Below are 13,374 nucleotides of genomic sequence, written 5' to 3'. Positions count from 1 at the left end.
TGAAAGTGTTTATATGCAAAATACAGATAACCCTTGTTACCTGTATTTTGCATATACACTGCATAAGTGACATTTACATACATATGCATAAAGATTTCTAATTCAGTGAGCAGAATGTGTACAAGTCTTCTAATCTTCTTCCGGTTCTACTAATAAGAAGAATAAAAATTTGTAAGTTTTAATAAATATGAATACATATATACACTAGATTATACTTACTCTAACTTGTAAATCTTGAAAGAATCCCAGAACTGTTTGCCTAAGTAGCTGCATTTCAGCAAATGTCATACTTTTATGAAGCTAAAACAAACAAAGCTAATTTTACTTTTTATAAAAATATTTTCTACAAAAGTACTTGTTTGACAATGAATTAATTTATAAAAGTCTGTAAGATTGCGACCAAAAAATTGTGACACCAAAAAAATAACTGTACCTTTAAAAGAAGAGAACAGACATAGTCCACTTGAGTAACAATAGCATTTGATGAGCTTACAAAGTTACGGATGGCATCTAGATGATTCAAAGTGACAAGAAACAGATCCTGAGGATGTGAACACATGTAAGTCTGATATTTGAAAACCATAGTCATTAAGTCATACAGCTGAAAATGAGAAAATACTTTAGAAAATTTCAATTCATTATCAATACAAAATAAATACTAAAAATATTATAAGATCATGGACTAAAATAAAATGAACTCAAGTGAACAGAGTCATTATTATTATTATTATTATTTCGGGCGACTCCAGGGAGTCCTTAGACTCATCGAGGGAGGCCCTAAACATCATGTCCACACAACTATACGACATTCTCACAGTATCTATCATACCTTGCCTTGAACTCGCTCACCGTCATAGCACCCACAACAGACTCTGGCAGCTTATTCTACTCATTTACCACTCTAAAAGTAAAGAACGCAGCTCTAACACCCCCTGCTAACCACACTCTTGCCCAGCTTCCATAGGTGTCCCCTAGTTCTCCCACCACCAGTCCTGATCTCAAAAATATCCTCTGAATTAATCCTATAGAATCCCTTTAGCAATCTGAATGTCTCATCTTTTCCGCCAATCAACTAGTTTCTGAAACCCACAAATCTTCAACCTGTTCTCATATGGTTCATTCCATAGACCTGCTATCATCTTAGTCGCTCGCCTCTGGATCCTCTCCACCTCCTCCCCATCAAGAAGGAACCGAGGTGACCAAATCTGGGCACAGTAGTCGAGATGAGGTCTTATCAAGGCTCGGTACAGAGGTACAATAACTTGCTTGTCTCTGCTCGTCAAGGTATTTTTCAACAACCAAGTGAGTTGATGAGCTGATTTAGCTACTTTTGCAATGTGCCCCCTAAACTTCATCTCCCTATCCACCAACACTCCCAAGTCCCTGGTCTCATCAATCTCCTGGAGTACAGTTCCACCAATGTGGTATGCTGCTGCTAATCTTTTCACCCCAACGTGCATAACCTTACACTTTGCCACATTAAATTAATATCCATTTTTCCTAGCCCAGTCCTCCAAACTATCCAAATCATCCTGTAAAATTTTGACATCCTGTGCACTCACAATTGCTGTACCCAACTTTGCATTATCAGCGAACAAATGAACTGTTCCACTTAGATCCTTCCCTATATCATTAATGAACAGATTAAACAGCAGTGGTCAAAGAACAGAACCCTGCAGCACACCACTAGTCACGGGCCGTCTTTTGGACTTTACTCCTGAATAAACTACTCTTTGATATCTCTCCATCAATCACCCACCTATCATCTCACCAACCCTATATCCATTCCCATATGTTGTAGTTTACGGATTAGAATTCCATGTGGTATCCTGTCAAACGCCTTTTCCAGGTCCAGCAGTATCACTGTAAACCCATTTCCCTTATCCAGTTCAGCCATCACCTTGTTATAAAACTTGAGCAAGTTACTGAGGCATGATCTACCCTTCACAAAGCCAAGCTGTCCTCTGTACAGTATCTCATTTTCATCAATCCATTCCTGTATTTTTCCCTTGACTACTTTCTCCAAGACCTTGACAACGACTCCTGATATGCTGATCGGTCGGTAATTTGCAACCATAGTCTTGGATCCTCCTTTATGCAGTGAAACTATTTTCCCCTCTTTCCACACCTTCGGGACTAAACCAGACACGAGACTCAGATTAAACAACATGGTCAAGGGCACTGATAATTCCTTAGCCGCTTCATGCAAGACTCATATACCATGCCGGTATACCATCCAATCCCACAGATGTATTCACATTAAGGTTCTGTAATAGACTATTCACCTCCACTTCATTCATCACAATTCCCGTATAAACTAATGGTTCCTTCATTTTTTCAATGTCACCACCTGGATGATATACTTTTGCAAAGTGTGCGCTCAGTAACTCCACTATATCGACGGATTCAGTAACCTCCTTACCATCATCATTCCTTAAAATCATTTTGCCATGTACAGTTTTTTTCTTGATTGCAGCATATTGAAAGAACTGTTTGGGATTCTCTTTTGCTTGCATAGCTAGTTTCCTTTCATAATCGGCTTTTGCTGTTTTTACCACACTCGTCACCCTTCTGGCCTGCACTTTATACAGTTCGTGTGCCTGCAGGTCACCCCTTTCTTTAATTTAAATTAAGGGGATATTAAATCCCACATTGCTTTAAAACCGAATAAGAAACTCAAAGATTGGAATCAGAGAGTTTCATGCCGAATATAGTAAACTATAAAGTATCGGTGACCACTAGCATGAGATAATGCAAGTGACCCTAGTACGTAGTACAATACCGAAGAACTCGCAGCAAAGTCGGTAAAGTTCTGCTCGCTATTCTTAGGTATTTTCCATAATGTAAAAACACATTTCCTAGGAAATGTATGCTGTTATTACATTATGGTGAGAGGTCACTACCCAGACCGGTTTCAGCCTTTTTTGAGGCTTCATCAGTGAGTAGCTAGACCAAATTAATACCAAAGTGTATAGCGAAAAGAACTTATGTACTCTGTTATACGAGTTTCCAAACAGGTGCAACAATTAAGTTACTTAAATATAATTATTAGCTCTTTATATTTAAGTAACTTAATAGTTGCACCTGTTTGGAAACTCGTATAACAGAGTATATAAGTTCTTTTTGCTATACACTTTGGTATTAATTTGGTCTAGCTACTCAAAAAAGGCTGAAACCGGTCTGGGTAGTGACCTCCCACCATAATGTAATAACAGCATACATTTCCTACAAAATGTGTTTTTACATTATGGAAAATACCTAAGAATAGCGAGCAGAACTTTACCGACTTTGCTGCGAGTTCTCCGGTATTGTACTACGTACTAGGGGTCACTTGCATTAGCTCACGCTAGTGGTCGCCGATACTTTATAGTTTACTATATTCGGCATGAAACTCTCTGATTCCAATCTTTGAGTTTCTTATTCAGTTTTAAAACAATGTGAGATTTAATATCCCCTTAATTTAAATAATGTTTATATCGCCGAAATGAAGCTTATTAGCTCTTTATATTTAAGTACCCCTTTCTTTAAATTCCCTCCACAGTTGTTTATTTTTTTGCAGCTCAAGCTTAATGGTGTTATTCATCCATTTAACCCCCACTTGTTTTACTATTCGGACCCTAGGTATACAATCAGCCATAACCTCCTGTAAATGCTCCTTGACCACTTCCCATGCTCTATCGACATCCAGCCCTTGCAGTTGTACATGCCATGGCACTGATCCAAGCAATCTCCTAAGCTTGTCATACTTGCCAGCACAGTAATTCCACATATACCCTGTCTTAATCGAAAATTCCACACCTTTAGCCACCTCCCAGGTCAAGACCTTATGATCACCCCCACCAATAGGTGGCAACATGGTCATATTCGTTACAGTCAAATTCTGAGATGCTATTACCAGGTCAAGCACTCTCATACACCTAGTATTTTCAATTACATGCTGTCTCAGATAGTTATCCCTTAATAATTGAATAAAATCCATTTCGTTCCTCACATGTGTCCTCTTCTCCTTCCAATCAATGTTACCATAGTTGAAATCCCCCATCAATTTGTTTATACATACTATCTCCACTATCTATTCCATCACCTGGTCTATAGCTGCACCCAACTGTATATTTTATTCTGCCAGTCTCAATCTCACACCAAATAGCCTCAAATGAGCTCTTTTCACTATCCTGCGACACAACTTCAATTCTCCTTGGCTGCAGTTCATCAGCTATCATCAACAACACCCCTCCCCCTTTTTATTCTCTCTGTCACTCCTAAACACACTATAACCTACACATTCTATTCCACTAACTATATCATCTTCTGTCAGCCATGTTTCACTAATGCCAATAACCTGTGGCCAGGAAGAGCCAATCAAGGCCAAAAATTCTTCCTTCTTGTTCCTAATACTCCTGGCATTAGTATACATGAAATGCAGTGATCCCTTTGTCCTACTCCTATTTTGATGCATTATTCTAAATGTCCCATTCCCATTTTTTGTCCTCAGTGCTGGCTCGGGTACATTATATACATTCTTACACTCAACTGTCTCACTGATGTCTGCATATCCACTCCCCCCCCTCCTTGGTAGTTCTAGTTTCCCTGGTTCTGCACATCCATTTTCACTTCATTCAGCAACACTTTTTCCAGTCTCTGCACACCAAGTCCATTCAAATGCAGGCCATCCATCTTGTATAAGTCCTTTTGCCCATCAAACTCATTCCACACGTCCACGAATTCCATACCACACCGTCATAAACTGTGCATAATGTCATTTGTGATTATGGTCCTCCTAAACTCCTCTCTGTCATACTGCGGCAACAGACTCACCATTCTAACTCTGTCACTCTTTTCTTTTGCTACCTTTAACAATACTTTCAAGTCCTCTCTCATAAAGTTCACTTCATTTTAATCAATTTTCAAAGGCATCTTCAGATAGTGGATTTTTCTGCATACTAAAGGCCCCTAGAATGACAATCTTTTGTGATCCATAAGCATGTGAATTCAGATATATAATTTTGCTTTCACAATAGTAATGCTCTTGGTTGCCTCACAGATCCCATTAAAATAACAACATTAGTTTATAATGCATGCAGAAAAACAAAATGATTGATGAAAAACTAAATACAACTAACCAAATGAATTAATTTTTTTTTATTCTTAGTTTAAGGATATATTCATTCCATCTGAATGAATTTCTTGAATGTTTCCAGTAAATAATTGAGGAAATAATGCTTTGAGAGTTTTTTCCCCTTTCATTCTCATTTATGGATACATTTTTTTTCATTCATTTTTATGGATACATCTACTGCTTTGTAGATGTATCAATAAAAAAATTTGTGAAATTAAGTTTGTTTGGTTCAAGAATTGATTTGAAAGATTATATTGTTAATAATAATGTCATTGATGTTTATTACTTTGTTTAGTAATAACTCAAATACTTTTTTTAATGTCAGTCCCATCCACAAAAGGTTGTAAACCTAGAGTACATTAGTATGTTGGATGGATTAAGTTAAGTTACTTGCTGAAAGTTTTTTCACTTGGTTATAAATTGCCAGCCTGGTTGGCCAAGTGGTTAGCATATCCAGAAATTATATTCTTGTTTTAATCCTATATCCAAGCATAAGCAAACAAATTCTTCATGTGAAGTATCTTCATCACTAGGCTACTTGTATATAGAAGCTGCTGACTTCACATCAACTGCTTTTACATCTCATAATGAAACACATGCTTCTTTTCAGACATGTATATTATTATTATGGTCCCTAGCAAGTGGAAGGAAGTCAAAGTAGTTCTTTGCATAAAGGTGGCTCTAAAACTGCAGTAGTTAATTACAGGCCAATCACCATCTCGGGAGTGGTGGTAAAAGTATTGGAAAAGTCGGTTAAAGACAAGATTCAAGAATGGGTGAATCAGGATATGATACGCTATAGGGGCCAACATGGTTTTGTTAAAGGTCGATCCTGCCTTAGCAATTTATTAACTTTTTATAATAGAATGACATCTTAGTTGGACAAAGGAAATGGATGCACAGTGGATTTTGCTAAGGCTTTTGACAGGATGCAAGGCTTTTGCCAGCCTGGCTGGCCGAGTGGTTAGTATATCCGCTCTCCAGTCAAAAGGCTGCGGGTTTGAATCCAACCATGGGCATAGATGTTTGTGATTGTCTGTGGAAATATTAGTGGTGGTGGTTGGCGGTAGATTATTATTATTATTATTATTATTCAGGCCTCCATGGAGTCAAAAGACTCATCGTGGGAGTCCCTCCTAGGAAACACAAAGTCTATCATACCACTCCTTAAATGCATTGACCATTCTCGCTCTCACCGCTCCATCAGGCAATGCATTCTATGGTTAACCACCCTCCATGCAAAGAAACCACTCTTCACCCTCTTTCTCACAGTTTCCTTTCGTAACTTCCAGGGATGGCACCTTGTCATGACTCCTTCCCGCTGTTCAACCAAGCGAAAGAACTTCCCAGTGTCAACCCTGTAACCACCTCTCAACCGTTTAAAAGTCTCAATCACAACCCCCCCCCTCTCCTTCTTCTATCCACCAAACTCTGCAGTCCACACTCCCTCAGCCGATCCTCATAACTAACATTGTACAGTCCCGACACCATCTTTTTATCTGCCTTTGTACCCTTTACACAGTTAATTTATCCCCTTCAAATCCTGGGGACCAGATCTGAGAACAATAGTCTAAGTGTGGTCTGATCAGAGTCTTATACAACGGAATGATAACCATTTTATCTCTGCAGGTCAATGTCCTTCTCATTATTGTGGCAATCCTCTGTGTTACTTTTCTTCACTACCTTTGCAATATGTCCCCTAAATTTCAGGTTTCTATCAATCATCAAACCCAGATCTCTTGTCTCTCCTACCTCCTCCAGCTTAACTCCTCCCATAGAGTATGCAGAGTCCCATCGATGTGTCCCAAACCTCAAGACCTTACATTTTGCTGCAATAAACTGACCCCGCCGCCATTCATTTGCCCATCTATCTAGCTTATTCAAATCCTCTTGCAGGACTACCACATCTGCACTATTACTAATAACACTTCCCAGCTTCATATAATCCTCAAACAACCAAATATCCCCTTGCAATTCACTGACAATGTCATTGATATAAAGGTTAAACAATATAGGTCCCAGTACTGAGCCCTGTGGAACTCACTTGTAACCTTCTGCCTCTTTGATATTGCTCCACCATACACAACTCTCTGATACCTATCAGACAGCCAATCCTGAATCCAGTTGACCAATCTGACATCCAGACCCATGTGCTGCAACTTGAATATCAGCTTATCATGTGGTGCCCTGTCAAATGCCTTTGCTAAGTCTAGGAAAATGGCAGTATATGCCCTTCCCTCATCTAATGTGCTTGTAACTTTATTATAAAAGGCTAGCATATTGCTAAAACAAGAGCGCCCTTTCACAAATCCATTGACTCTCACAGATAACATTACCCTCATCTGCCCAATACTGTATACAGCATTGATCTTAACAACTACTGATGACACACAGACTGGCCTATAATTAGACACTTCCAGTCTGTTACCACTCTTATGCAATGGCACTATCTTACCTTCCTTCCATTCCATGGGCACCTTTCCCACAGCCAGACTTTCATTGAAAAGCCAGGTCAAGGGCACTGTCAGTTCCTTAGCACATTCTCTCAAAACTCGTGGTGAAATACTATCAAGTTCCACAGCTTTACTAACATCCAGAGTACTCAGTATGTAGAACACACTCTCCTCCTGCACCTCTAAACCTCGAACCTGCTTTATCCCTCTAGTATTGAAATTGACTCCTCCAGGATGACATACTCCAATAAAGTGTTCATTGAACAATTCCACTATGTCCTCTGCATCAGTCACTCTATTCCCATTTTTATCCCACAATGTCATTCTTCCACAGTCATTTCTCCTCCTACTGGCCACAGCTAAAAAATTCCATAGGATTTTCCTTGGATCTAAGGGCCAATCTGTCCTCATATTCCAGGTGGCATTGGTGTAGTTGCGGTATGTTGGTGGATTCAGTGGTGGAGACAGAGTTGTAGATGAGTCCTCCCTCGATGAGTCTTTGGACTCCCTGGAGGTGTAAAATAATAATAATAATAATAAAAATAACCCATGGAATACTGTTGCACAAATTGGAGCAGATGGGGATGGATACTAAACTGGTGATATGGATAGGAGAATGGCTCAGGGAGAGATACCAGAAGGTGGTGGATGGAGGAGCAGAGTCCAGGATGAGGCAGGTGACCAGTGGTGTACTTCAGGGCTCTGTGCTTGAGCCATTGTTGTTTAATTTGTACATAAATGATACAGGAAATGGCTTAAAGGGAAATATTCAGTTTACTGATGATGCAAAGTTGGGTAGCACAATAAAAAATCTAGTTGATGTTGAGAATTTGCAGAATGATTTAAATAAGCTGGCAAAATGAGCAAGGTAATGAATGTCAGTTCAATGTGGAAAAGTGTAAGGTTATGCATTTTGGGATTAAAAGATTACCAGCTGTGTACTACATTGATTATTATTATTATTATTATTACATGATGTCTCCTGGGAGTCCAATGACTCATCGAGGGAGGGCACTTACTCTACAACTCTGTCTCCACCACTCAATCCACCAACTACAACTACACTAACACTATCTACCACCCACTACCACCACTAGTATTTCCACAGACAATTACATATATCCATGCCCATGTCATGGATGTTTGTGACTAACTGCTTGGCCAACCAGGCAGGCAAATACATTGAATGCATCATTGAAGTAACATATACTTCAATGATGCATGGAAACATATATTTCACATATTCCCTAAATTCTGGTCATCAGAAATACATTTTGGAGAATCAAAGACTTGGATTCTCCAAAATGTATACCAAAACTGTATACAGTGCAACTGGTTATCTTCAAGAATTCTATCTTCCCTTAAAAGCCAGAAACAGCTGCAAAGAAAAACATCAACAAATCAGAAACTAATTTTGAAAGAGCAAAGAGCAAGAAACTTGCATCATATCCAAATGGCAGTCATGTCTTCTGGTCTCAAGCTAAAGCAATTAATTGGCCATAACTTCTGTTCAACTAATCCAACCACCTACTACACCCAGATAGTGCTATTGCTTCATCATCCACAGATGTTCAGAATGTCCCCAATCATTCTGAACATCCAATACTCAATGTTCCTCTGACCTTTCACCAGAAAGAGATCAGAAAACAAAATTATTTTCCTGACCTCCAATGACACAAAGATTCATCACGGGAGATCAACACGGAGTCTATCATACTGCTCCTTAAACTCATCCTATGATGAAACGATACTCCAAGAGATTGATGATGCTAGGGACTTAGGGTGTTGATGGACAGGGAGATGAAGTTCAGGGGACACATTGCTAAGGTGTCCAAGATTACACATAGGATTACGTGGTTATTGAGGAACACACTAACATCCAGAGATAAAGAGGTTATTATTCCCCTTTATAAAGCGTTGATACTTCCACATTTGGATTACTGTGCTCAGGTCTGGTCACCTGGATTTCTTCGAGATGAGGTTGTAGAGAGGGTTCAGAGGAGAATGACTAAGTTGGTGAGTGATGTAAAAAATGCTCCCTACATTGATAGATTGAGAGCTTGTGGATTGCAGAGGTTGGTTGATAGGGGGATATGATAGAAACATTTAAATTACTAAAAAGTTTTTATAAGACTGATGCAGGTGAAATGTTTCAGCTGTGTGATAGTGATGGAAGAACAAGAAGTCATCCCTGGAAATTAAGGAAGGTGTGGTTAACAAGGGTGTGAGAACAAGGTTTTTTGCCTGGAGGGTGGTGAATGAGTGGAATGCATTGCCTGACTCAGTTGTGAGTTCTTTGTCTGTAAATGAATTCAAGAAGAGATATGATAGATATTGTTTTGATAGTTTGGTTTCCCACAATGAGTCAACTGACTCTATGGAGATACCCGTAATAATAATAATAACAATATCTGCTCTCCAGCCAAAAGGCTGCAGGTTCGAATCTCACCATGGGCATGGATGTTTGTAATTGTCTGTGAAAATACTGGTGGTGGTGGTCGGCGGTAGTGGTGTAGATGATGAAAGCAGTTGAGGTTCACTGCAATTGGGTGGAATGAGTGATGGAGATGGAGAGTTTGGAGTAGGTAACCCTCCCTCGATGAGTCTTTGGACTCCCTGGAGGTGTCATTTAATAATAATAATAATAAATTAAATTAAAGATGTTAAGAAATTATATTCATTTAATCCTTTACCCAAATTAAGCAAAAAACCAAGGCTACTCGACTTCATATTAATTGCCTTAGTATCCCATAATGCTATGCATTATGGGAAGGGTCACCATGCAGACAAGTTTCAACCTTTGTATAAGTAAAGGGTGATCCTCAGATCACCGTAACCTCAATGAATAACTTGAAGGATCATTTTAACTCATTAACTCTCGATCACTAATGGATTTTTAGTGACATCACTAATTGCCCGTCACTAATGGATTCTTAGTGAAGAGAAATTCATCAAAGGGCCCTGTTAAAGGTCATCAGCAAAAGCTGTAGCATAGGCAAGTATCTAATGGAATGCAGTGATTGGGACCACTTCATCAGGTCCCACATCCATGGAAACCCACATCAGTGAGTGGAAGATCCAAAAGAGATATCAATGTTGAAGTAATGCAGAAGTCTTATTTCCAATATATTATTATTATTATTGTTATATTATTATTATTATTATTATTATTATTATTATTATTATTATCCACATTTCTTCAACCTCTCTCTCTCTATATATATATAGCCAGCATTCCAAAGTCTCTCTATATAGTCAGCATTCCTGACATTGTCTTAGTCATTTGCCTCTAAACCCTCTCCAATGTCTCCACATCACACTGAAAATCAAGTGACCAGATTTTCAGTGTGATGTTCAGTGAAACCACCAAGTTTCACTTATTCCAATTATTTTTGGGCATACCATCTCAATCAATGCAACAAACTCAGCTCTTTTGTTTCAAATACTCCTTACATTTGTGTATAAACATAACAATCACTGTGTGTGTTTGAGGCCATTCTACCAGCACCAACATTCTCTATTCTAGTTGCTATACTATACCTCTCTCTCTCTCTCTCTCTTTGGTCTGACCACTCCCATTTCCCTGATCCTGACTGTGATTTCCATTCCTCCCTGTCTTATCCTCACCTTTATGCATTCCATCATCTTGTGCTGCTGCAACCACATCTTCAACTTCATATCCATCTTTCTCCTGCCATACAATCTTGTTGATTTGTGCTATCCTGTTTCACAGGTAGACTCAGATCATTTGCTACATTAACTTCTTGACTCTGTGCCTTCTCAGAAACAATAGCCTTTCTAAATGTCCAATACCAAACCCATTCAAATGTAATCCATCAGCTTTATACCATTTCTACTTCCCTTCAAATTCACTCCACAGATTTACAAATTGAACTGCCCCCCTTTGCCTCACACAACTTAGCCATCTTACTATTCATTATCTCTGCTCTCCTCCTCAATTCACTGTTATCATATCTGGGCAACATGCTTATGACTTTCCCAACAACACTATTCTTCTTTACCTGCTGTAACAACTTCCTCAAGTTTCTAAACATTTTTTTCTTCCCAACTAAGTCATTTGTACCTACGACTACCACTAATTTTGACACCCAGTATTTACTTTTCTGTAATGCATGTTATTTGCTTCATCGTTCTGCCAGGAAAGCATGTTTTGCACACCTTATTAGTAATTACACCTCTAATGATCAAGTCCTCATACACTGATATATGACTATCCTTTGATTCTTTCTTTATAACATTAACTTCTTCCTTCTCCTTATCATCAGCCAATCTCTCCTTTAGTTGTTTAATATCCTCTTCCAGATGTTTCATTTCACTTTCACTTTTATTTATTTATTCGTATGGAGTATCCTCCCTTTTTCTCCCCCATCCCTATTGGGGTGAGTTGAGCCCCTCATGGGGGGTTAAGTATTTATGGCTGTAGATCCGTGTGTGTGTGTGTTCACGGGCCAGTTTGCCTGCTTACGGGATGAAAAACGCCAGATAAACTGGTGGAAAAAACCCTACTACCTGCACCTAAGACCGGCTAACTTGGCTATGCCTGAGGAAGATCCTCAAATTCCTCATGTCTTCGACGGGAATCGAACCTTGGACACTCCTTCCCCAGTCATATGGTTGCGAAGTGCACAGCCACTAGGCTAACCGCGCAGACTTCACTTTCACTAACTCTTGCCGAAGCTCTTCTATTACAATCCTGAAGTTTGCTCCCATTTCTAACCATTCTAATCTATCCAGACACTTTTCACACACATTAACACTTTCCTTCTTCTTGTTTAACTAAACAGTCTACAAATCTTTCGCATTTTTTAAAAACATACATATAGCAGTTTTCACAATGCATCTATTGCAAAAAATCCATGGCAGAGCCGAACTTTCATACAGAAGCCTTCCATGCCACTGACGTACGTTTCTTTATGGATGCCATCTTCAGAAGCTGAAGCAGTACAACAAACAAGTAGCAAAATACAATATAAACAACAACAAAAAATTTCAACACCACCACCACTGAAGGACACTACTGAAAAAAATGCGGCACAATTTGAATCTGCATAAATGATTAAATAAATGAGCATAACTGACTCTGGATTACAGCTAGTTAGTCAAAGTTTTTTCACTGTTATAAATTATACAGATGTCATGAAATTATATTCTTGGCTAATGATGTCACATTCATTGTCTTAGTATCCCATAATGCAGATCACACCCCTTCAGATGTGTATATTATTATTATTATTATTATTAAACAAGACCTCATGGAGTCAAAGACTCATCTAGGAGGTCCTTTTATCTCACACACATCTCATCATACCAGGTCTTAAACACATTCAAACTCCTTGCAGACACCACACTCTCAGGCAAGGCATTCCAATCATTCACAACTCTGCACGAAAAAAACCTGCCTCTCACTCCCCTACTCACACCCTCTTTATACAGTTTCCAGGGATGACCTCTGGTTCTCCCCTGATCTCCCACTATTCGCTGTAGAACTTCTCCACCATTGATCCTATAGCAACCCCTTACCAACTTGTAGGTCTCTATCATATCTCCCCTCTTCCTTCTCTCCACTAGTCTCTGCAAATTACATCTTTTCAATCTTTCCTCATACTCGACATTCCAGAGGTCAGAAACTACCTTAGTCAGTCGCCTTTGGACCCTTTCCAACATCTCTTCATCCTTCTGAAAACCAGGTGACCAAATCTGGGCACAATAGTCCATGTGTGGCCTAATCAAAGCCTTATACAATGGAACAAGAATCTCCCTACTTCTACACGTCAGTGTCCTCCT

The 13,374-nt window shown here is 39.1% G+C and overlaps 1 protein-coding gene across 2 annotated transcripts in view; it reads right to left on the bottom strand.

The window, feature by feature from the left end:
- Positions 1 to 13,374, bottom strand: part of OSCP1 (Organic solute carrier partner 1) — a 179,864-nt gene that overhangs the window by 106,162 nt on the left and 60,328 nt on the right. For both annotated transcript variants that reach the window (XM_090402712.1, XM_090402713.1), the window contains exons 3-4: positions 434 to 601; positions 220 to 300 (exon numbers count right to left, since the gene is read on the bottom strand). In XM_090402712.1, coding sequence (XP_090258838.1) covers positions 220 to 300; positions 434 to 601 — 249 coding nt within the window. The remainder of the gene's footprint in view (positions 1 to 219; positions 301 to 433; positions 602 to 13,374) is intronic.

Source organism: Typopeltis vanoorti, chromosome 13, assembly GCF_054136105.1.
Source record: "Typopeltis vanoorti isolate ZY-2024b chromosome 13, IOZ_Tvanoo_1.0, whole genome shotgun sequence".
Classification (NCBI taxonomy): domain Eukaryota; kingdom Metazoa; phylum Arthropoda; class Arachnida; order Uropygi; family Thelyphonidae; genus Typopeltis; species Typopeltis vanoorti.
This window is presented reverse-complemented; position numbering and strand designations above follow the sequence as displayed.